At 46.0% G+C, this 25,374-nt stretch overlaps 1 protein-coding gene across 4 annotated transcripts in view; it reads left to right on the top strand.

Moving 5' to 3' along the window:
• The first annotated feature begins 6,471 nt into the window (after positions 1 to 6,471).
• Positions 6,472 to 25,374, top strand: part of PRC1 (protein regulator of cytokinesis 1) — a 626,832-nt gene continuing 607,929 nt past the window's right edge. The window contains exon 1 of one of the 4 annotated variants that reach the window (XM_069625201.1): positions 6,472 to 6,686. In XM_069625201.1, the coding sequence (XP_069481302.1) occupies positions 6,676 to 6,686 (11 nt within the window). In that variant the 5' untranslated portion in view covers positions 6,472 to 6,675. The remainder of the gene's footprint in view (positions 6,687 to 25,374) is intronic. The other 3 variants (XM_069625203.1, XM_069625202.1, XM_069625200.1) reach the window with 3 other exon arrangements.

The raw sequence follows: 25,374 nt of genomic DNA, 5'->3' as shown, positions 1-25,374 counted from the left end.
AGAGTGGCAATACAGCTTTGGGGTAGCTGCTGGAACCACAAAGGTGTGCATAAAGCTGGGGAAGGGAGCTGGGTGCTTGTTAAAAGAACGAATCAACAATCTGTAAAGCTGAGACTGTTGAAGCTGAGAGAAAGAAGCAGTGTAGAAGCCAGGCAGATTCTAGTGCTAGCTGCAAGACAGACAGATAAGGCAAAGGGGCTGCATCTTTCTTATGACACAGGAAGGAAGAGTGCCTTGCCTACCTGTCTAGGTTGAAGAGTCGTGTTTTATTACTGACCCCTCAGAGGTCTCGTAGTGCTAAGTGACAGTTCACTGGTGCATTTCTGAAACAAAATGGGTTTACAGAAATCTGTAATCTAAAACATTAATTGCATTCAAAATGTCAGAGTAATTACAACATTACAAGACAAACTTAAAGCTTCTACATGTAGCCTTTTGTTAAAATCCTGGACAGCCTTGTGTGGGTTGGCCAATGACCGAGAATGCCCAGGAGGAGACAAGGAGTGTTCAGTATGTAAGAATATCAGACATTTTTCACTAGTTTGCAGGTGGCAATGTTAAAGCATATTCGCATAAATATTGTCTGATTATGAATTTTGTCCTAAGCCATTTCACATTTGTTTTAAAACCTGCAGTTAATTAGAATTGACTTCAAACGCCATTTTGGAAAATATCCTCCTCTTGATTCTAACTTCTCCTATCTGTTCAGTAATGATTAACCATGTTTTCAGCTGCCAGAGCAGAAACAACATTTGAGCCAATGTCAACACTGGGGCGGGCAGAGCAGACTATTTGTCCTGTGCAAACAGACCTTGTAGTCAGAATGAACTCTCATTCAAAGTGTTATCCATGTCTACAAAACTCATCCTCCCTCAAACAGTGATATACAATGCATGTAAACTAATGATGTGTGCTTTTGAAGGAATCCTTTGTACATTTCTTGAAACAAGACTTACTCTAAAAACTAAAGATCCACACAGCTAACTACAACAAAGTTTGTCAGTATGTTTAAGGAACCTTGGAGCCAAAGTGAATTTCAATTCAAAGTGTTGTCTGCATCAATAGCCTCAGCCATATTCAAACACCAGAACTGAATGGTAGACAAACGAGAACTATGTGCCTTAGCAATAAGCTATTGAATTTGTTTCTTGAAACTAGGATCAACCTAAGCTGGAGAACCAACAACACCATTGAATCTTCAAGGATCGGACAACATGTCAAAAGTACAAACCAATAGTGTATATTTGTTATGTGAATTGGGCACAAACCCAAATTTGTAACCTATTAGTTTGGAGATTGGCTGGGCTATGACCAGGACTGTGTATAAATACTGCATGTTTTGTGATGACCAGGACTCACTCCCCTCACAGTGTTTCTGGTATGCACTGCGAGGTGTTGGGAGCCAGATAGCTATCTGCTTTGATATTTGAATCTGTACAGAATAAAGTTATATTCATAACTTTTGACTTCGTAACTGGCAGATCCAATTTTTGGTGTTACTAAGCCTCGATATTCCTTGTTGATCCTACAGCAAAATAAAAAGTTTGCAACTATCAATGCAGAACACAATGTGGAAGGAGGAGCCTCATCTGAAGAAGAAGGGAGACCCACAGTGTTGATGGTGAACAGCTCACGAGCCAGGAGGGAAAAGCCTCACTGCGCTATCAAAGTGAACGGTATGAAGACAATAGTGATGGCGGATTCAGGCTCCGATTTGACCAAACTGCTGCTATGTACCTACAAAGAAATGATGGGCACCGATAGCGTCAAAGTCCTCAGCACGCGCCACAAACCCACATTATTTGGAGGTGTGTCAGTGGATCTACTATGGTATATTAAAGGAGTTGTGGAGTTCAAGAGAAGAGAGACCACCGCGGGAGTATACTTGGCAAAAGAAGGCCCAGCAGTCCTAGGATGAGACAACCAAGCCAAGCTCAAGATTAAATTAGATCCCAGCACGGAAGATCAGGTACTAACAGTCAATACAGTAGGAGTGCTGGTAGTAAAATAAGATTTTCCAAAACTGTTTTCTGAAGGGCCGGGGAAAATCAAAAACTTTTTACACAGAATTATGCTCAAGGCCAATGTAGGCCCCATTAAGCATAAAGTACAGCTGGTTCCAGCGACCACCAGGGACATACTCAGAAGCAAGCTCAGCAAAATGGTGAAGGAGGGCACCATTGAAGAAGTGGAAACCTCAGAGTGGCTGATCCCCATCGTCCTTATAAAAAAACAAAACTCACCAGACTTAAGGGTTTGCATAGACCTCCGCAGCCTCAACCTGGAAGTAATTTCAGATAGATATCCCCTCCCCAACATAAATGAACTCATCCTCATGATGAAGGAAGCCTGGGTATTTTCCAAGCTGGATATAAGGGATGCATATCATCAGATTCATCTTCACAAAGAATCCAGGCTGCTCACTGCATTTATCACCCCATTCGGCACGTACCAATTTACCAAGATGCCTTTCAGATTGTCGTCTGCAGCTTCAGCATTTCAACGCATGATGACTACTGCGACACATTGGAACATGTCCTACTTCCAGGACGATATACTCGTGTATGCCGCGGAAGAACACACACACATGATGTTACGTTGAAAAGGGTCCTCACCAAATTACAGGATACCGAAGTTAAGCTGAGATACGAAAAGTGCGTTCTGAGGGCATAAGAGGTCGAATATCTGCAGTACAATTTTTCTGCCTGTGGTATAAGCCCCAAGTAAAACCTGGTGCAATCCATTGCCAAGGCTCTGGAGCCAACCAACAAGGAGGAAGTAAGGTTGTTTCTTGGATTTGCAGAATATTATGCCAAGTTTATCCAGAACTTTTCAGAACTTTTCAGAAGTCACTACACAGCTGAGGGGCCTGCTCAAAAAGGGTGCAGAGTTCATTTGGTCTGAGGCCCAGAATCAGGCTGTAAAGAGCATAAAAGGACAGATAGTAGAAGCACCATGCCTACAGGCGTTCAGCCCAGCGTGGGATACAGTCATCACCACAGATGCCAGCGCCTGTGGTTTAGGGGCCGTACTCACCCAGAAGAAAGGGGATACAGAACATGTACTGGCATTCGCATCTAAAGCCCTGTCCATGGCTGAGAGAAATTACTCCACGGGGAAAAAGAGATGTTAGCCTTTGCATGTGCTATAGAGCATTTCAGGACCTATGTATGGGGCACCAAGTTTAAATTGGTCACCGACCATAAGCCCCTCATCCATATGCTCAGTCCAGGAGGGACAAAGTCATTGATACCCTGGTTAGCGCACATAGTGGCCAGGCTCCAGGAATACACATTTTAAATAATCCACATAGCCGGCTGGAGAAATGCTCAGGCGGACTGCATGTCAAGATTACCTGGAAAGAGAGAGCCACCACATTTCTGCAAGATTAATGCATTGTTGCGTCCATCCAATACCTCAGGGCTCCAGAATTCCTAGAGTTGACTGAAGGACACTGGAACGACAAGGACAGTAAAGACCCACCATGGTGAAACTTAGAGAATGGAGCAGGAGCGGATGGCTAGAAGAAAGTGCCATACTAGAAAGCATGAGGCCGTATTGGAAGATGGCGGAAAAAAATATCAGAGGCAGAAGGATTGATCATCAAGGGAGACCAAGTAATACCGCCAGTGGGAATGAGAAGAGTCATCCTGTGCAGGGCCCACTCAGGGCACTTAGGAAACACTATGACATGGCGACGGGTGAGAGAGGCGTACTGGTGGCCTGCCATGGACCAGGACATACGCTCCATGATAGAGAGATGTCATGAATGTCTAAACAGTGACAAACGCTTGAAGACCAGACAAGCCCTGATGATTCCCACAGAAATCCCTGAAGCTTTATGGCACAAAGTGGGGCTGAATTTCATTGGACCATTAGAGGCAACGACTCCCGAGCATCGGTATGCCATAGTGATGGTGATTACCTCTCTAAATGGGTAGAAGCAGAATTTGTGCCCAACATTACCACAGCTACTGTCATAAAGTCCTCACATGCATTTTTCAGAGGGACGGCCTCCCCAGAGACTTAGTCACAGACAATGGGGTGCAACTAGTATCACGGGAAATTGAGTAATTCCTGCAGAAACATAACATAAAACAGAGAAAGGCAGCGCTGTATTACCCCCAGGCCAATGGACTAGTTGAGAGGGTGAATAGATTCATCAAAGGGGCTATGCAGTTAACAGCATCAGGCATGGATCCCCTTAAAACCGTCATGGAGGCCATAGCAGCCTACAGATGAACCACCAATGCATCACCCAAGTGTCGATCGTAAAGTCAAAGAAGGCAACTGGATCAAAATACTCCTACCCTGTAGAAACTAAACGACACGTTCAGCCGACCCATAAAAGTCATACACAGAGGGACAAATTAGGTTCGCACAGAGGATGACTGCTCGTGCAACATGGAACGTGTGACAATATTTGAGCAGCATTGCACAACAGAGAGAAGACAAGAGGAGTTCATCCTTGGCAAAAGCCCTGACAGGGATGCCACGAGAGAGCGAGAACTAGAAACCTCAGCGAGGGAGGTCATGGCGAACGAGATGGAAAGAGAGACACCGGAAGTGTCTCAAGAAGTGAGAAGCACCGGACGCGCCTGGTACCAAGGAAGGTCGTCTGAGAAGAGAGCACAGAAGACCGGTGAAGTATGATGACTTTGTTATGGAATAACCTTTGCGGTGTTAACAAAGGGAGGTGTGTAGGGAGCTTGCGAGACGTGGCACTGCCATAGTCTCGCAAGACCTCCTACAGAAAGTGAGAGAGCTTTGCAATGTGGCAAACGGGAGTTGAAGGCGCCAAACCCACAGAGCAGTTTGCGCTTCCGGTGTTCCTCCTGATAAGGGGCTAAAGACTGCCACAGAACCCTTGAACAGCCCAGGACACCTAAGTCCTGCACCTTCCCCAACCTACAGCCCATGAACATTGAATGGACTCAGTTATTGTGTTTGCTTACCTGTTCCTTTACTACCACTAATAAAGTTATTTCAGGCAGCCTGAATCCTCATTATTATATAACAGTGACACCCGCCAAAAGCGTGAGTTAAGAGCAGTGGCATCACCAGGATTCAAATTTAGGAGGGACAAAAGTAGGGGGGGCACCTATGAAAGGTAATGTGTGACATCCCTCCCATCAGAATGCAGGTACAAAACCATTCAGTGACCCATCATTAGCACTTTTATGGACTACATTCTGATGGGAGGGGCTGCAAGCTGCATGATCACCACTTGCTTTGAGACAAAAGGAGTATTGCTGTGTGATCTGCAGACATTTGGCTCAGTGAGAGTCACAAATAACACCACAAACAGAGAACACAGTCACTGTTTGTCTTAGGTGGGGGGGGGCACAGGATTTCAGAGGGGGGCACTGGTTCCCACAGATCCCCCTTAGCGACACCACTGGTTGAGAGCAATGCAACCTAGAGGTGACACGGTTAGAACTAAGGGTTACACTCATAAAATCTAAGATCCTCCGGTATTTACTGAAAAGAAGCGGGTATAGACAGTGCTTTAAGTAGGCTGGGGCCTGCTGGGGCTGGGCCCCGGCAGTCTCCAAAAAGTGGGGCTGAGCCGGGGCCCTGCCAGTGACCCCGGTCCCACCTCAACATTGGCGGGATGCATTATCCTGTTGCGACTGGAGATGCGCCTGCCATGAAGTCAGGCTAGCTGACAGAAGTGGCAGCTAACCACAGCGAGGTTGTGCCTGGCTGCCACTTCCGTCATTCATAGTAACTGCCTTTGGTGACCCCTCACGCGAGGGGTCACCAGAGGCAGTTACTGCCCCTTTGTTTCCCCAGGTTCCCGAGGCGTCTGTAATCCTCGGTGAACCTGGTGATTCCTCGACATTTTTGTCCGTAGTCAAAGCTTTATAAAAGATGGCTTGAATAGTGTACTTTGAAAGCAATCTTTTATAAACCCGAAATGTTTAAAAAGATGGCCTGAAAACTAAGCAAACCGTAAGGTCTGCATGCAAATATATATAACCTTACGATTTGTGTACTTTTTAGGCCACGCCCCTCCCACAAGCCACACCCCCAAATTAGGCCCTGCCCACCTCGATTTCTTACCCCTCTTAAAGCCCTGGTTATAGAATACACTTGTAAAGAACTGTGATAAGGGGGAGGTTGCCTGATTGGGGACCATTTCTGAGGCATTTTTGCCCCCTCACGAACAGCTGCCCCAAATGTGTTGTGGGCAATGAAGAGCCCTAATAAAGTAAGCAGTGTGGTGCCGGTAGGCATGCAGCCTGTACAGTACACAGGGAGGCAATCTTTACACCACCACCAGGGTGAACGCGTGCTGGCAGCGTTCCCAGTGTCATCACTGACTGCAAGCGGCGATAGGCCGCGTCCTGGGGCCGGGTGGCTTCCGCCTGACCTCCTCATGGCCGTCCTTCACATAGGCGCTAAGCAGGCAGTCCCTCGAGGGGGCGTTCCGCGCGGCGCCGCGCAGCGACGCGTGACGTCACCGCGTTCCTCCACTGGCGCCGCGTCTCTGGGCTTTTGCCGTTCAATTTGAAATCAGCAGCTGGAGATAAAACGGCCGCTGCGGCACCGGGGCCGCTTTGCTTCACCGAGGACCCCCTCACCCCCCAGCCCCCCGCGCGCGCCACGGACCCGGAGATCAGCGAGAGGATCGGCTTCGGACCTGGCTGCGGAGAGCCCCCGGGAGCTGCGATGAGGAAGAGGTGAGGAATGTGACTCCCCCCCCCCCCCGCCCCCCCGCGCACCTGCCAGGAAGGAGGGCGGGGCTGGATACCCCTAAACCCCCGTGCCCTGGGGGGACCTCCCACCCTCAGCTGTCTCCACGCCAACTGCTGGCAGCCCCAGTGTTTTCATTGGCATCAGCTGGCGCTCTCTGGGACTACAGCTCCCAGAATGCCCCTGGTCCAGCAGCACTAAGAGGCCAGAGCCGCAGGATCAGTGGGGCCCCTGGCTGCCAGGAGTAAATCCAGAGCATGTGAAGGGCCACTGTTATGAATGCGCCATGGCATGCCTTAGGGGTTTTTTTTTGCACTAGTGGGCAGTGTGAGCAGAATGCGTGTGGCTGAGGCAACCCTGTAATGTCCTTCTATTTGGACAGCACCTCTTTAAGACACAACCACACCAGATGAAAGTACGCGCCCCGAGAACCACAGCCGCGCCAGCAAGTAGCAGATGAGGCAGCCTTCCTGGAGTGAGGTACCACCTATAACACAACTTATAGGACCATTCCCTGTTACACATCTGGAGGACTTAAGCATCCTGGTCCTGGATTTGTATTTGTTTATTTATATTGCGCAGCCTGCCCAAGGGCATCAGGGCGCATGTTTGGAAGGGTTACAATGAGGAGTTACAGAGAGACAGTTACAGGAAGGCAGTTACATATTACAAAATATAAATATACATAAGGCAAAGAAATATACATATATTTACAAGGTTGTTAGTCGACCCAATATATACAGAGGTGATAGGATTGGTACAGCGTGCAGTGAATGTTTACAACAAGGAGGCTGAAGCTTCGTCTAGCTCATAAAGCCATTGTTTTGCTCTATTTTTGAAGGATTGAAGGGAGGGGACATTCCTGAGATCATTGGGAAGTGAGTTCCAGAGCTTGGCTGCCAGGACTGGGAAGCTCGAGCCACTGGCAGTCTGGAGCTTGAAGCTAGGAATGATGAGTGTATTAGCTTGTGCAGATCTTAGGGGTCTGTGGGCTGTGTGTTGTGTGAAGCGCTCTGACAGGTAGGCTGGTGCAGCGTTGTTCTGTGCTTTGTAACTAAGAACCAGAGTTTTGAGGGCAATGCGCCGTGAGATGGTGAGCCATCGTAAGTTGCGTCTAGTGGAGGAGATGTGTGTGCGCCTAGGTATGTTAAGAGCAGCCCTGATGGCGTTATTCTGGGTTACCTGAAGTTTGTCAATGTTTTTTTGACTGGTTCCCAAGTAAAGGGCATTGCAGTAATCAATTTTGGATAAGATGAGAGTTCTGGCAAGGATCAAGCAATTGTCCGTAGATAAGAAGGGTCTGCAAGCAGTGATTAGTTTGCACGTGTACGCAGATGCTGAGACTACTGAGTTGGTTTGTCTAGTGAGAGAGAGGGTCGAGTCTAGATAAATACCGAGTGTTTTAGTGACCTTAGTGACCTTGATAATGTTACCATCAATGATGAAGGCATCATATTTGCTGTCAAGTTTTGCAAGTTTGGATTGAGAACCGAGGATGAGTAGCTCGGTTTTCTCATCATTTAGGCAGAGACCGTGGTGGGCCATCCACGCCTGAATGACGGAGTAGACTGCATTAAGAGCTTTGACGTCAGTTACATAGTCACCAGTGATAGGGATGAGTATCTGGGTGTCATCCGCATAATTTGTGTAGGTGACACCCAGATGGTCAAGAATATCAAAGAGTGGTTTAGTAAATACATTGTAGAGCGTAGGTGATACGCATGAGCCTTGTGGGACTCCGCAAGGGACATGCGCTGGGTCAGCCGCGGCCAGAGGTGAGAAGACTCTCATGGATCTGTTGGCGAGGAATGAGCTTATCCAAGAGGTGGCTGCATCGGAGAAGTGGGCAGCCGTTTTGAGATGCTGGCAAAGGATTTGGTGGTCCACCAGATCGAAGGCGGCGGATAGATCTAAGAGGAGTAGGAGCGCTTGTTTGCCCTTGTCTTTTAGATCCTCAATTTGTGTTTTTAGATCTAATAGAGCTCTCAGTGCCGTGTCTCGGACGGAAACCAGATTGCCTGAGTCCTAATAGGTTATTTTTGTCAAGATAATCTTGAATTTGGAGATATGCAGCACGGTCCAGGATTTTTAGGAGGTAAGGTACCGTGGTGATGGGCCTATAGTTGGTGGGATTATTAGGGTCTAAGTTAGGTTTTTTGATTAAGGGGATTACCCAAGCATCCTTGAGGTTGTTAGGTACTATGCCAGATTTAAACGAAGAGTTGATGAAGGATGTTATGAAGGGAGCGAGCTCAGGTGCTGCTTCCTTTATGATTGGTGCTGGGCAGGCGTCGCCTTGACAGTTAGAGGGTTTTAGCTTCTTGATGATATTTTCCACTTCCCTAGTGGTAAGCGGTGAGAAGCTAAAAGGTTTGAATGGATGAATGGGGGAAGAGATGTTGGAGGGTTGGGGGTTTCCTGCTGAGTCGCGGAGATGGGTTTTTTTTGTGTTAATTTTAGCTTGGAGTGTCGTGATTTTGTTGAGTAATGCTTTTTGTATGTTGGCGCACCAATCTGTGTCAGGGGTATAGGTGTCAATGGGGGCGGCTGGGGACTCTAATTCCTTCAGAATTCTAAAGAGTTCCTTAGTATTGGATTGAGCTTGTGTGATCCTGTTGTTATAGACTTCTTTTTTTGCCGCTAGTATGGCTTCTTTGTAAGAGAGGGTGATGGATAGAAGGTTAATTTTATTTTCTGGTGTGGGTGAGTTTCTCCAGAGAGACTCAGCTTTGCGTTTATCTTTGCGAAGTTCTCGTAGAAGTGGGGTGAACCAGGGGTTGAGATGGTTGCGTGATTTTTCTTTGCGCTGTTTAAGTGGGGCAATGGAATCCAAGGCTTTTAACATAGCTCGATTGTAGGTGTCCACCAGGGCGGTAGGGTCAGCACAGGTTGTGGAGACCGAATTTAATAGTGGTAGGATGAGTGGGAGTAGTTTCTCAGTTGTGATATCCTTCTTGTTACGAGTAAGTGTGGGTGGCGCCGTACAAGGTTTATCCAAAGATGGGCGAGATTTGATAGAGAATGTTATTTTGTGATGGTCGGACCATGCACATGGTAGCACCGAGATTAAGTTTAGTGCACAATTCATGTCAGAAACCCAATCCAGTGTACGTCCTTTGATATGGGTAGGTACGTTGACATGCTGAGTGAAGCCAAAGTCAGATAGGACATTGGCTAGGTCACCGGCTTTAGTGTCATTCGTGTCCAAATAGCCTAGATTAAGGTCCCCAAGTAAGATAATTTGGGATTTAGGCTTGGTGCTGGATGCTAGGATAGAAGAGATATCTTCTATGAAAGTGGACGTAGGACCAGGTGGCCGATAGATGAGGTGTACTAAGGCAGTATGATTGGGAGAGATAGGGAGTTTGATTGAGAGTAGTTCAGCAGAGGGTAGCTGATGACTGTTAGCGACTCTTAAATTAAGAGAGCTCTTGAATATAAACGCTAATCCCCCCCCCTTAGTTTGATTGGTGTCCCTATCACATCTAATGATGGAGTAGTTATTGGGAATGGCGAGGGTCAGGGCAGGGCCAGATGCCGCATGTAGCCAGGTTTCTGTAACAGCCAGAAAGTCAAGGTTTTCAGTCACAATGAAGTCAGCGATGTCAAGCGCGTGAGCGGAAACAGAGCGGGCGTTAATGAGAGCCCCTTTGAGTTTAGGTTGGGTCTTGGGAGTGTTGGCTGGGGAGGCTTCACCCGATAGTGAGGTATCTGGGGTGTGGGTTAAGTTGGTCGAATTGTCCCTGGAGTCTGTGTTCAGGTGGTAGGACCAGTGGTGGCATCTAGTTGCTAGTCTTTGGTTCCGGACTGGAGTGGCACAAGGTTTGCTGCAACTGAGTAAGCGTAGTGGTGAGGGTTCATCTGAGGTGATTTTGGACCTGGCAGTGTTAGGCAAGGATGAAGTATAATCATGATGAGAGATGCCGTTCCGTGATGTGAGATGTGTGTTTGAGTAGTAATCGAAGCGAGAGCAAAGCCTGGCATTCCTGATGCGCGTAGGGCATGGTTGGTTCGGGGTGGGCTTGGTGGTGAAGTGTTGTAACCACAAGGTTGGTTCATTTAGGTATGGATTGTGCGATAATGTGTTGGATGGGCCCCCGAGGCCAGTTCCCCGTGTAGCCATATACTGTGTACGCACCACTGGGTCCCCTGTATCCAATTGGAACAGCTTTGATATTGAACCCAGGGAAGACCCCCTGTAGTGCTTTAGCCACTTTTTTGTGAGTGAGAAGCCCAGTGTTGCAGTTGGGCATAGTGCAAGCATTTCTGGTAGGCAAAAGGCGTGCTTACATTCCTCAAACGTCATTGGGCGGTTTCCTTTGTAACAGTGATGTGACGCCCCTGCCCACCTCCCAATCCCACCCTGGCTGAAAGCTTGGATTGTTCCACACAAGTATGAGGGGACCCATCCCAACTGACACTCCCCATGTAGTAAATTGAGCACTTTGTAGTTGCTTGTAGGAAGAAACCCCACTCCCGCCCCAAACGTCTTCTATCCATATAGGATAAGTGCATGAAGACTACCACCGACTGGTCTTGCTCGATAGGTTGGAGTCACTCCAGATACAGCTATGGAACCGCTATGCAGCTAAATTGTTGTGGAAGTAATCAGGGACCCCCAGGCCAGACACACTCACTGGACTCAACACTTTTCTGGATATACTGGCACGCTTATTCCCCCAGATGAATTTCAATATCCTACTCTGGACCGTGCAGAGATCGGGGTCAGAATCCTCACCGGCAGAGCCGCACCTACGTATTGCAGTCACGGAATCTGGTTCATTTTGACTGCTGAGATGTTTGTGATAATTGCCTGCTGTGTTCTACTATTGGAATGCATTATTTTTTAACTCTTTTTATTGGTAGTTTCAACAATACCCCAACCAGGAATCCCCTGGCGTCCCCACACCAGCAAGTCCTCTGCAAATTCCTAGAATAGCGATGGGGATATTCGCCCCGAAGACCTCAGAGTTCTTACAAGGGGTGCATATCCACATTATAGGGGCTAGAGCCCCGATCATACGCCTCTCCTGGGGCCTCAAGGAGACATCCAACCCATGCGATTTTGTATAGTTTACCTTGAACACAGAAACCCGGTCCAATCTGTCCAATTCCTGCAGCACTGCAGCTAAAGAGGATAGAGTATTACTCGGGGTGAGCAAAATATTGTCTGCATAAAAAGAAACCTTATGAGCCACCTCCCCGAACCTGGTTCCCCCAATTACCCCCTTAGTCCTCAGACGGCTGGCAAACGGTTCCATGCACAAGATGATCAATGGTGATAGTAGGCAGGCCTGCCTCGTCCCCTTAGTGATTAACAGTCTAGATACCAGAGCCCGGTTAAACCTGAGGCTAGTTGATTGGTGTTGATAGATCGCCATGACCCTGCTGGTGAATCCTGTCCCAAACCCGAACCTCAATCAGGACCCCCCGAAGTTGGCCCCAGTCCACCCTGTCAAAAGCCTTGTGGGCGTCTAGTGTCACTATGCACAAATCTATATCCGATCTTTTCCCCACTTCCAACAAGCGAATGCTTTTACTTCACACGCTGCTGCAGATGACTTTTTCCTCTCAGAAATATCCACCCGATAGGGTGAACTGGATGTTCTTAAATTACATGTTGAAATTGGGGTTTGGGCCTCTGTTTGTTAGGGCAGTTCAGGCTTTACAGATGTGAATAACAGTGAAAGTGTGGGTGAATGGTGGATTTTCAGAGTCATTAACACTGTTTAGGGGCACACGACAAGGATGTCTTTTGTCCCCTCTGCTGTTTAATTTGGTGTTAGAGCCTTTGTTGGCGTATATTCGGCAACATGGAGGAATTAGAGGTTTGTGTGTAAGGTGCTGGCATATACTGATGATGTTTGTCGTTTTGAGTAATCCTGCTGAGGGAGGAGTCTTGTTGAAGGGCATTTTTGAGGTTAGTAGGTAGGATGTCTGGCTATCGGATTAATTGGGGGAAGACTGAGGTGTTTCCGGTAAAAAGCTCACCTAGGCATGAACAGTTGGATTGGGATTGTAAATGGGAAAATGTGAGTGTTAAATATTTGGGCATACATTTTATCCAGGATGTTGGGAAATTGGTTGAGTATAATGTAGACAAACTTGTGGAGGTGCTTCGGAAGGATATTAGGAGGTGGGAACGTTTCATGTTGACCATTTGGGCTAAGATTAACGCAATTAAAATTATTTTATTACCAAAAGTCTTGTATGTTCTTCAGTCTTTGCCCTTACTTTTCACGAGGAAGGTGTTGCAGCGGCTAGATAGGTTGTTTCAAGATTTACTCTGGGGAGTGGGGAAGAAGGCTAACATTCCAATATGACTCGCAGTGTCAAGGATGGAGGTTTTGGCTATCCGGTCCTTAAAAACTATGCTAATGGTTTCCTTTTAAAGAGGGCGTCTAGCTATTCTGTTAGTGATCTGCACCAGCTGCCTTGGTGGGTGCAGATTGAGGTGCGAAACTTCCTCCCATATGACATTAAGGGTTTATATTCGTTTGGAAAGTTGCCAAGGAAAATGCGCCTGTTGAGGACAGTTTTGGCGACGAAAGTGGCATTGATGTGTCTAATTGTGGGAAATGAGCAAGGGTTATTCATTTATAAAGAGGCCTCATTTTGGCACAACCCTGGTCTCCAGATTAATAATAGACCGTTGAATTGGAGAAGTTGGATTAGTGGAGGTATCTTGAAAATTGGGGTTATTTGGGGTGATGACAGAATGGTTCCTTTTGGTGGGCTCGTAGAGAAATTTGGATTACGAAATAGAGTTGAGTAGATACGATGATTTGTCGTGTTTGATGTCTGAAAGGATTCGGATGCTGGATGCACCGCTATTGCGGGAGCCTGGGGTTCTTAATCTATTGATCTGTGGATCTAGGAAAGTCTCGGATTATCTGTGTGCTATGCGGTTGGATGTGCAGTGGATCGATTTGTGGGACAAGCTGAGATTGTCATGGACAGAGGAGTTGGGTAGAGAATTGACATTGGTTGAATGGGATAAGGTTTGGAGAGTAAAGGTACGGGCAAAAATGGATTTGCAATTACGTTATATACATCAGAGGATTTTGGGTAAAATCTACTGAACCCCTGCTCGCATGTGATTTGGGTCTGGTTGATTGTAAATGTTGGGGTTGTGGGAAAGTGAGAGGTACACTGATTCACATGTTGAACTGTGAGAGGGTGAGGACATTTTGGAGTGATGTAGTTGATAGGATCGACCAGGTTTGGAATATTGCATTTCCTAGGAATCCATTGGCAATTGTTTTACTATTACCGAGTAGCACTTACATAATTAATTGGGTAACATCATGTTGGATAACTAAGGTTTTGTTGGTAGCTGCAAAGCAGATTTTGAAGGTGTGGAAAATGAGGAAGAAGCCAATAGTTGAGGATTGGATTTTTGATGTGCAGGTTCTTTCTCATTATGAGAAGACTGTTTTGTAAGTTGCACAAGGAAGGATGCTATGATGAACAATGGGGGAATTTCTCTGATCTTTATGGGTGAAATGTGCTTCATTTGAGAATTTTCAGATTGGTCTAGTTTACAATATATGTTGTGTGTTGTGGGTGTTTTGTTTTATGTTGTCATTTGTGGTCCTGTATGTGTGGTCGTCGATTGTACGTCTTATTGGGATGTTTTATAGTTTGTGGTTCCTTTTTCCTTAATTGATATCTCTTAAATGATGTTCTATGCACATTTCACCATTGACCTAGTCATTGTTCTGTATTTACTTGTTTTTCTGTAATTGAAAATGAAAATAAAGTGAATAAAAAAAAATAAAAATAAATTGTAAATAGTCAAGAAATATCCACCTATATCTCCTGCTGTGACCGCAGGTTTGTGGAAGTCAGGGCAGGGTTTGGCTTTGGGCCTGGGGCAGAAAGGGCAATGTGCCTCTGCTGCAGGATTGCCTTCCAGTGGGATTGAAGTATAGCCTTTATACCTGTTGAGTGAGCAGGTTCACGGGACTTCAAATGTTTTAACAAAATCTGCAAGGTCCAAGGAAAATGAGCACTCCAGGACTTCTGCCTCTTGCCCTATCCCTGGCACACCCTCACGATTCACCTGCCCAAATCTCTCCCCATCCCAGTGATGGCTTTTAACAATACAGTAAACACATTGCTGATATTTCATTGGTATTGACCCTTAGTTTTGACTAGCATTGAATTCTTTTGCCACTAAATGTTTCATTGCTTAATAATCTCAACTTAGTACATTTATCATCTATATCAAACAATGATCAAGGCTGCATGTCACACACTGCTGCTTCAATTAATTTGCATGAAATATTTTCTGTTTATTTAACCAAAATATAATTTTATTCACATTACAGAAATTGTTAAAACAATTCTTATATCCACATTTGCCCATCCACATTTAGACAATGTTTTAAACACAACATATAGATGTTGGACTTAAGTGGACGAGCGGTCCCAAGACTCTACTCATTGGATTGTTTTGTCTTATAAATGAAATGAATTGTTAATGTGGGTAACACGAATGTCTAAATGTGGATATGAGGATTGTTTTAACGATTTTTGTAATATGAATAAAAATTATATTTTGGTAAAATAACCAGAAAATATTTAATGTAAATTAATTGAAGTGTGACTTACAGGCCCTGATCACTGCTTTTTGATGTGATTGTTCGCCTGGAAGATCAAGGTCTACCAGCCCCCATTTATTTAGCATTTGTACAGCGCGCCTAACCCGTGGGTATCTGTGCGCTGGAAAGCAGGTAGTACAATTTACAGGTGTTACCACGGGCAACAGTGGAAGACCTAGGCTTGACATGTAGCCAGGTTGAGCATATTTACAGTCAATAGGTATTTACATATACAGTAATCCCATAATCTTATTTACAGATAGTCCCAGTCCCATAAGTATTTAGAGAAACCGTATTGTATAGTGGTGATCTGTAGAAATGGAGACAGGGTCTGGTGAATACTCTTGCTCAAGGGGGACTTCAGGTTGGATGTGAGGAACAATACCTTATGTTTTCTGCTGAATGAGGCGTGGGAGGGGCCAGCTGTAATAGCTAGAGGTAGGGCGTTACAGCCTTTCGATGCCACAACTGGGTTGCCTTGGTTCTTTTGAATTTGGGAACCGTGAGAAGGAAGGCTGAGGCGAAGCGTGTAGGCTTGGTGGTTTGGGTTGGCATGAGCAAGTTTGTGAGATATTTGGGAGCTATATTAGTTAGGCATATGTGAGCGATTGCCTTGAATTTGATTCGGTTCTGAACCAGTAGCCAGCGCACTTTGCGTCTGATCTCAGATGTGTTCTTTTCTTGGTATATTTAGGGCCGCCCGTAAGGCGTTGTTTTGAGTCCTGAAGTTGTTTGATACTGCTGGTCGCTGTGCCAGCCAAGAGAATATTACAGTAATCTAGTTTCGACAGGATGAGCGCTCTTGCTAAGGATAGGCAGCTGTCGGTTGATATTTATATGATGGAACTTATATAAACATAAGTTTATGATCAACATTTATATTCGGCTAAAAAATGCCCTTTGGAAATGTACTTTCAAGACTTCAACTCGCAACAAAAGAAACATTTGTGGAAAGGCCAACTTGCAAAACATGAATGTGTTTTGGTGTGTCCAATCAGAACACATGGCAATTGTTAAAGACATGTTGGGGGATGTGGTATCTTGCCTGCATTTGTTTTTGGAGATGCTCGGAGAAGGTGTGATGGAATATAGAATGAAAGGGGCTGGAGGTTTTCTGGGTGACTGTTGCCCGGGACTTCAGCATGGGACCATGACATTGAAGGATGCATTTACCCTGTGTTTGTCTAACCCTCGCCTGTAACCAATGCATTAAAGAGTACATTTATTGTTTGTACTTGCTGTATCCTGCGTGGTTCCTGTATGTTGTTGCCAAGCTGAAAAATACATTTTGGCAACAGGCAATGTTAAAAAGCAAACCTGGTGTGGTTGCCTCTTGATGTGGTTTATGGCATACATGTAAGTTTCCATTTGTTTTGCTAATTTCTTTAATCATTGAATGGGTGTGTTAAATTTCGCTACTTGGGCTGGAATTGCCCAGAGAAGAGGACGGCAGTTATGGCCAGGATATGGAGGGCAAGGGATGACGTGATTTTTCTTGTTAAATTTATTTTTTAAAGGGAACTTTTGCTTGATGGTTCACATGACCTCTTGCTTAATTTGAGATGCTCCCAAGAAAATGTCTAATTGTTATGCCTCAAAGTCAGTCTAGGGGGTGGGTATCTTGATCCAAAGGGGTGTGAGTGTTGAGTGGAAAGAATGGCTATGTATGATGATGGGAAATGATCACTATACGATCTGTTTGTGGCCTGTGTTCGCCAGGAGTCTTTCTTTGCTGATCTGACCTCTTAATTGCAAGGGGAAATGATCATTCTGGAAGGTGACTTCAACTGTGTTTTGATCATAGTTTGACTCGGTCAGCTTCGTATAGGTACGCAGGTGCCGGGGAGAATAGTTTGGCCACGTTGTGGTTGGAGAGTTTGGCCACGTTGTGGTTGGAGAGTTTGGCCACGTTGTGGTTGGAGAGTTGCACAGTGGATATATGGGGAGTGTTGTGTGAGGGAGTTTACTTTCCAATCACCTGTACATGATTCCTATTCTAGGATTTACTTTTTTTGCCATCGGACAGGCTTATTGGTAAGACTATTGATATTGGAGTGCTTGGTTTGTCTGATCATGCTATGTTGGATTTACAACTAGATCTGATTGGTGCATGGTCGGCTTTGTTTTGAAGGATCAGGGGGTTCTTTGCATCCTTTTTTCTGGAAATATAGGCTGTGGAGATAGTTCAATGGTTGAGGATAGCTTTAAGGAGACAGTATGGGGGTACTGATCAATGATGGCTCACTCAAGCAAGTCTGGTTTAGCAGAATTGAAATCATTGGAGGATGAGCCAACACGCTGGTGACAAAGGTTGGAGTTGACCAGGGATAGAGGACAAATTGAAGATGGAAAGGGTGAAAGATGCTTCTAAGAGTAAAGTTGATGTACAGGTGGAAAAAGGTTTGTTTTAAGTGAGACAAATGCTGGAAACATGGTGACAGGAGTGGCAGTTTGCTGGCTAATAACCTGAAAGGCATGAGTCAGAAGAGATTCCAAATCGAACTGGAAGCAAGCGAAATGGGTTAAACATAGTCTGTACTTTCGAGACTCATCTCCGGCGTTATGTTCCCGATTTGAGCAGTGTACAAGCAGTGATGGGCACCATCTTGGTGAACTAGACCGCTACCGAGATGGTGTGGCGGTACAACACGTCACTGGAAACGCCAGCATCGCCATATCGATCAATGCCACGATCTGACAATTACAACAAAGTAGTAAGTTTCAACTTGGGAGAAGGGAGTTGAGGTATATGAATTTAAAGTCCCTTTTAGCGCATAGATGGGGTATGCTGGAAGCCCAGATGGAAGCCAGGCCGGTATCTTGTAGTTTATTTGACTCCCTTAAGATGCCTATGAAGCCTTCAGCTGCGACAGGATGTTTGTTAAGGAATGGAATTGTATATTGAACGTGGGTGCTAGGCCAAGATTGGATTTGAAAGTATGACTCATCCATCAGAGGATCTTAAGGCGGCTATATTGGAATTGAGTGTGGATTCACCAGCTAGGTTTGTTGGGTGATGATTTATGTTGGTGTTGTGGTAGGGAAAGGGGTACGTTGCTGCACATGTTGTGTGATTGTTCTAGAGTCAGTGACTTTTGGGGGGAGGTATTGGACAGAATGGATGTGATATTGAGACAAGGAAAAAGCAGAGGGTGGAAGACTGGTTGGCCGATTTACAGGTTTTGTCCAGTCATGCGCCTGAATCAGAATTGAGATGACGTTTACTTTGAAATTTGGGTGCCCTTAAATGATTTGTATGGCTGTGAGGAGATAGTCTGTGTTGAATTATTGGTGGGAACTTTGTGGGGGAGGAGGACAAGGAGGGGGGGGTTGGTTGTGTGTGTTTGGTGTCTTGTCTACGGGTTGGAATTTGCATTTGTGTTTTTCCTATTTCTTCGAATTGGGGATGTTTGTGATAATTGCCTGCTGTGTTCTACTATTGGAATGCATTATTTTTTAACTCTTTTTATTGGTAGTTTCAACAATACCCCATAACACTGATTTAGAAGAGTCTGCTACGTTCCAAAATCCAGTGGTATAAATGTTGCTTCTTAAAGTATTCAATTCAGCTCAACTGGTTAACTTTGCATTAGCCCTCCCTTCTTCTCCCTCTCCCTTGCCTCCCTCCCACAACCCGCCACCATCTTTCCTTGTCCATAGCCAGCACCAATTCTTGTGTTGTGTTGGTAGTTCTCCTACCACGGTATGATACTGAGGCAATGTGAGGGCTCCGCTATGCCTCGTTCAGGAGTCCTACAGCTCTGAGCTGTGGGGAGCAGGTGCAGTCCTTGTTTGAGTCCTTAATATATTGTAGTAATGCTTTCCACTTACTAAAGATAACCATCACCGTACCATGCAACATCTGGGTATCTCCACGTTCCACTCACCCAGTCGTCCAATATGGGAATCTGTGGATTTCCATTTAACTGCGACGGCATTTCGAGCCATTACCAGTATCAGTCTAATCGGTTTGAGTTTTGGTTGCTTGTTGGCTCAGTCCGCTGAGGTGGCTGCCAGCCCAACAGACAGAGCTCTACACAGTTTTGTAACAGGGCCCCCATTATACTCTTCACTGTGTAAACCATCCCCTCCCAATTTGCAGCACTGCCACCAGATGTGTATGTAAGTAACTGCAGCCTCGCCAGCACAACTCCGAACCAGTGGGACCCATGTGCACTTGCCTCTCTGGACAGACGTACCACCGTGGCGACTTTTTAAAATTATGCTCTGCATACTGCACACTGTCAGCTTTGCGGCTCCTCACCAAATCTCTACCCATTGTTCGTTTTATCTCTAGCCCTAACTCTTTATGCCATCCCTTAGTGTAAGTGGGCAGCGTGCAGACATTGATATAACTGTACTATCAGTCCTGCTGCTCCTCCGTGCGATCAGATTCAAAGGCGGTGAGAGCTCTAGTTGCACCTCCTTTTAATGTCCACTTGTAACACCCAGTGACTCATTTGTAAATGGGTAAACCTCTCGCCCTCTGAGAGTCCGAATGTATCCTTACACTACGGAAAGGACATGTTTCTCCTCTTGAACATGTGCTATATTTTCACATCCTCAGTCTTGCCACTTCCTAAACGTGGTATGCTGGCGAGAAACCGTTTTTTGTGGTGGATGGGAGTGGCAGGGCCCGGGAATGAACCTTTGTGCAATTGCATCCCGCACTTAAAAAAAACTTGGTTGTAGACAGCAGTTCGTGGAGGCTAATGGGGTGATCTCGACGTGGTACCCACAACATACATCGCAGGGGCCACCCTGCTACATGCTCCTCCACCTGCTTCCACTGCTTGGAGGACTGCAGGTGCACCCATTCGCGCAGGCCCTGTAACTGCGTCGCTTGAAAGAATTTCCAAAGGTTGGGGAGGGCCAGCTCTCCCTCCTGTCTACGCCTGTATAGCGTGGGGGGTGCAAGCCTTGCAGGGCGATTCATCCAGATGAATGTTCTGGTGTCCTTTTTGGAGGTTTTCTGACACCTTTCTAGGGATTCCTATGGGTAGCAATACCATAATCTTGATGCTATTCTGCCCACCATGACCATGGAGAGCTCCTGCAAGCTCAATTTCGAAAGTTTCTTTCTAATCTCTTATGGTGCTAGGGTAGTTTGCCTCATAACTTGCTCTTGCCAGTAGGTATATCCCCAGATACTGGGCGGTTCGCTCTGCCCATTTAAATGGAGATGTTATGTCTCGATGCTCAGCATTGAATAGGGAGATGTTCAGTGCCCTGCATTTGTCAATGTTGACTGTGAATCCTGATGCTGCCCTTTCCAAGAGCTCGAGTATCTGCACAAGTGATTCTTTTGGTTTCCATAAGACTAGGAGGATGTCATCTGCATACAGTACTAGTTTTTTTTGTTTTGGGTGGGGGGTGGGGGGGGGGGGTTTGTGCTCCGTCCCCGTACCTGATCTCGTGATGCCCTCCTCCATCCTGATGAATTTTGCTAAGGGCTCTACAGTCAATGCAAAGAGTAATGAGGACAGTGGGCATCCCTGCCGCTTCCCCCTGCATACACTCAACCATTGCGATCGCTCTGTTGACTGCAACCTTACCCATTGGTGTCTCGTATAAGGTGAATATTCCCCTAATGAATTGGCTGTCCGGATCAAATTTGCGTAGCACCTCCTGGAGACAACCCCACTTCACCTGGTCGAATGCCTTTTCTGCATATAATGCTACTAGCATTGCAGGAGTTTTCGTCCTGTGGGCAATGTCAATGAGGTCCACAACACGGCAAGTGTTCTGCCGCTGTCTCCCAGCCACAAAACCAGATTGATCCGCCACTACCAGGGAAGTAAAGTACCCTATCTAGCCTGGTTGCGAGCATCTTCGCATACAGTCTCCAGTCTGTTTAATACAGCTATAGGATGATGGGATGCTCATTGGGTTGGATCTTTGTCTTCCTTGAGGATCACTGTAATCCTTGCTTCCTCCATTGTTTTCGGGACCACATCCTCCTTCCATATCCCATTGAACAGCACATGGAGTGGTCCCTACAGTTCCCTCGCGTTATGTTTTGTAGAATTCAGTAGTGAATCCATCCAACCCTGGAGCCTTTTGGATTTTGAGGGAGCAAATGGCCCAGATCTCCACCTTCGTTATGTCCTCATTTAACCACTCTCTCTGCACCACTGTCCGTTTCGGGAGGATGAATTTAATCCTGAAGGTTGTGACATTCTGAGGGTTAGGGGGACTCGGACGCATATAGCTTTCTATAGAAGTAAAATACCAGCCGCTTCTTCTCCGTTTCTGCTAGCCTTGCCTCCCTCACGAGCAACTTTCCCACCCTTCCTTTTTCTGAGCGCACTTAAAGCTTCCAGGCCTGCAGCTTGCTCGCCTTGTTTCTGTGCTCATAATAAAGCTGTTTTGTCTTTAGTAGGGTGAGTTCAGTCTATTCCCTGGATCAAATTAATATGCCTCCTGAGTGCTTGCAGGTCTTTAGTCCTTTTGTGAGCCTGTTTCCCTGTACTTAACCTCCGTTTCTTTCACTTGAGCGATCACGGTTTATATCTGACTCTCGTGCTTTCCAGAAGCCCTACCCTTTAGCCATCACCAAGCCCCTTATATATGTGTTGAAGACCTCCCAACGTGTCCCCTCACTCGTCTCTCTGCACGTTTTCCTGAAAGTGCTCAATCTCCTTTTCGTTGCTTGCACACTGGTCATTGAGAATGGATGTGTTAAGCCTCCAATAGAAGATTGTGCGTTCTTTGGACCTCGGCTACCTCTTTATCACGACGGGGAATGATCGGAGTAGGTAATCGTACCCATCTCTGCTGACCTCCCCTCTAGTGTGTTGTTGCTGCCGACCATGATGTAGTCTATTCCAGAATAAACCTTATGCACGTGCAAGTAGAATGTGAAGTCTCACCTGGTGGGATTCCACTACTGCTAGCCATCCCCTAACCCTATCTCATCTAGCTCCTCCAAGAGTGCTTTAGATGGGTTGTGGTGTTCCCATATATATGACTCTTGAGACCTCCCAGTTCCAGTCAAAGGTCAGATTTGGGTCCCTGGCCAATTTTCTCTCCCTTGATGCAAACGATACCAGTTCTTTAAGTACTGCATAGCAAAATTCATTTTGACATTCGTTTGGTGCACATTTGTGGCTATAGTGGAGCGCTCCCTTTAACCATCCTTCAATGAAGTTACCTCCCCGGGTCAGTTTGAATTCTCTCTATTGGAATTGGACTCTTTTGTGCAGTAGTATGCACGCCCCTTTGGTTTTACTCTTGGCGCAGGTTAAAAAAACTGGTGTGGATATGCTCTTCAGGATCTTCAGGTAGCCGTCTTCCCCTTGCTCCTTTTCTCCCGCCTCAATAACTGAGCTCTGACTGGATCCCCCACCCCCACCAGATGCAATTTGCGCATGGAGGACAGCACCACACCCACCAGGTGACCTCCCCCAAAACATCACAGGATTGGTACAAAATGTAGTAGGGGCTGCCACAGCACTCTCCCCCTCTTCTCCGCAGTGCACATAATGTCTACTTTAGGGCCCACCCGGCAGAACAAAAGGAGAGGCCAGCATGCATCTACTGTGCGCTCAGCACACCAGGCACTGAACAATGTTTTTAATTTAACAAGTAGTTTTCTACATAACTTTAATTATTAAAAATGGAAATCTTCTGCTCAGGCCGAATATTTGACAAACTATTTGGTATTCAGCTTAATTATTAAATCTGCTGTTCGGTTCACAGATACTCTAACCAAGCATAAAATACTCCTTTTTCGTGAGACTTTTCCCCAGGTTCTGCAACTGCCAATGGGGACGAGAGGGCAATGCTGCGGTTGGGTGAGGGGGTGGGGTAATGCAACGAGACACTCACTGCCGCCAGGACCAGCAGCAGACTTACCTCATTGAATCCTGTGCTGCAACCGCTTGCTTACCTGGACACTGGCGCTCAGCTATACGGCAGCAGTCCATCTTCCTGACCACACACAGGGGTTGATCTCGACGACGTAGCAACCGCGGTCGTCATTCCAACTAAGCTGAATTACTGAAAAGACAAGACCAGGTTAGAATAACTGCTGTAGAGGAGGTCCCAAATAAAGCCTCCACTCCAACCGTCCATTTTGAAGTACCAGGAATGTTCACACTGAAATATGTGACGTATGATGAGCAAATAAACCAGCAGAGAGCCACAGAAAGAAGCGTTCTGTCCGCTACCTTTCAGAAGAACAGCATCTGTTGAAGTACCAATACCAAGAAAACCATGGACTGTAAGGTATCCATTAAGAAAACCGTATCAACAAACGAAACGAAGATCGTCTGAGTACACTCCCTGAGGAAACTAAAGGTCTTAATGGAAGACTAATGTTGACGTCACGCAAACCCGTACTGACTCCTATATAGAAGAAATGACGACCAGTGAATGACATAAAGAGACAAACGCCATGAACAAGGATATTGTGAACCTAAAAGGAAAGGACGATATCAAAATGTAAGCCATCTTAAGCTGTAAGCAAGATGAAAATAGTCAACCAGTTTACGCATGTACATATGCATGGAACCGCAAGAAAGCTAAGAAAACCGTGTGGCTTTCTATGCACAGTAGGATAGTGCGGCAAGCGCCACTATACATCTACCTCAAAGGAAGTACGTTATATAAGTGTAATTCCACTTTGCACAAGAAGCAGAATCAACCCAGGTTACTGAAGGCCAAAAGAGAAAAAGCTTCATATTTAGCAAAATCGAGAAGAGGCGGCTGAAGCGAAGATGCAACTCGTGCCAGGAAAGCCAAGGTCGTATCGGTGGAAGAGAAAACAGTACCTACATTTAATTGAAACAAAGAACAGAATATCCTGCTTCTAATAATAATAATACTTTAATGTGATACAGATTGAAAGTAATTCAAACTTTGATAAGACGAAGACAGGTGGTGGGTAAAACTAAAATCAAATATACAAATTATGTGGCAAAGAGGTAAATTCAGTGTCCGACATGACCAGCAGAGCAAGAAGAAGCAAGAGCTCACACCTACGCATGGCACCTGGCCAAACGAGGATACCAGAACTTTTCCAGACAGAAGATGCAGCCTGGAGGCCAACCACAGTGAAATAATTGACACATGGCTACTAAAGTGATTGATTGCAACAATAACTGGAGGAAGGCTGGGTAACTAAGGGGCACCTAGCACCTGGCCGACCATTCTGCGTGCTGCTAAGCAAAGTGGAAGAGTATGCATGGGGATGGTGCCAACCCAATCACAATGGACCAAATAATCTAGGGTCCTATAGTTAGTAGAACCAATGGGACGTCTTACTTTTAGTAATGTCTGTGTTGCATTTAAGGTTGTGCCAATGTTGGTGTTAAGGGATACCAAGAGGGTGTTTTGAGGACGCCCATAGTGGAGTTAAGAGGTGTACGCTTTAGGCGGTTAGCCCAACAGTCTGCAGTAGTCATTTTTGAAGGAAGGGCTTAGATGCCCACCTGACGTTGTTTACCCAATCCCCTCACTCCGTTACCATATACAGGTATAGTACCTAAAGTTACCTTTCCCGAACCAATAGAATTGCATGTCAACTTTGAGTGTTACACGTCAATGATAAGTTTTCAGTATACATGTCATGATTTTTATGACGTTCATTGGAGTTGTGAAGCGAGAAGGAAGATCACGCATCCACTGATTCATGAGACTCCCCGTTTTTTGTACTCGTCATTAAACTGACTCCCGTTGCCAAACCGAGTTGTCCTTATTGATTGGTGTTGGAAGTATACACCTACACCTCCATCGATCTCACGGGTGCATCTATCTTGTCTTAAAGTGCTTCTGTGCAAACCCCGGCTCTATAGGCCGGTTGGGGGTCTCGGAGCACACTTGGTGGTAGAGGATGGTTATCGATTAGACAAGACACCCATTGACTGTTGACATAACGTACTTTAGGTCCTCAGTAATATCACAAGTCCTTTGCCATTTGGCTGAGTAGACCGTGAAGCCCCCCGTAGACGGTGGTAGAGTAAAAATAAAATCTGTAGAACGAGGTCTGAAGGGACCTGTGCTTCCCCACATAACCCTTTCCCACTCCTACGGGCAGCTGAGCGGGAGAAAAGCTGGAGAAGGCAGT

This window comes from Ambystoma mexicanum, chromosome 11, assembly GCF_040938575.1.
Source record: "Ambystoma mexicanum isolate Mex_15411 chromosome 11, UKY_AmexF1_1, whole genome shotgun sequence".
NCBI lineage: Eukaryota > Metazoa > Chordata > Amphibia > Caudata > Ambystomatidae > Ambystoma > Ambystoma mexicanum.
Note: the sequence above shows the minus strand (reverse complement) of the source record. Positions and strands in the feature narration are given on the sequence as shown.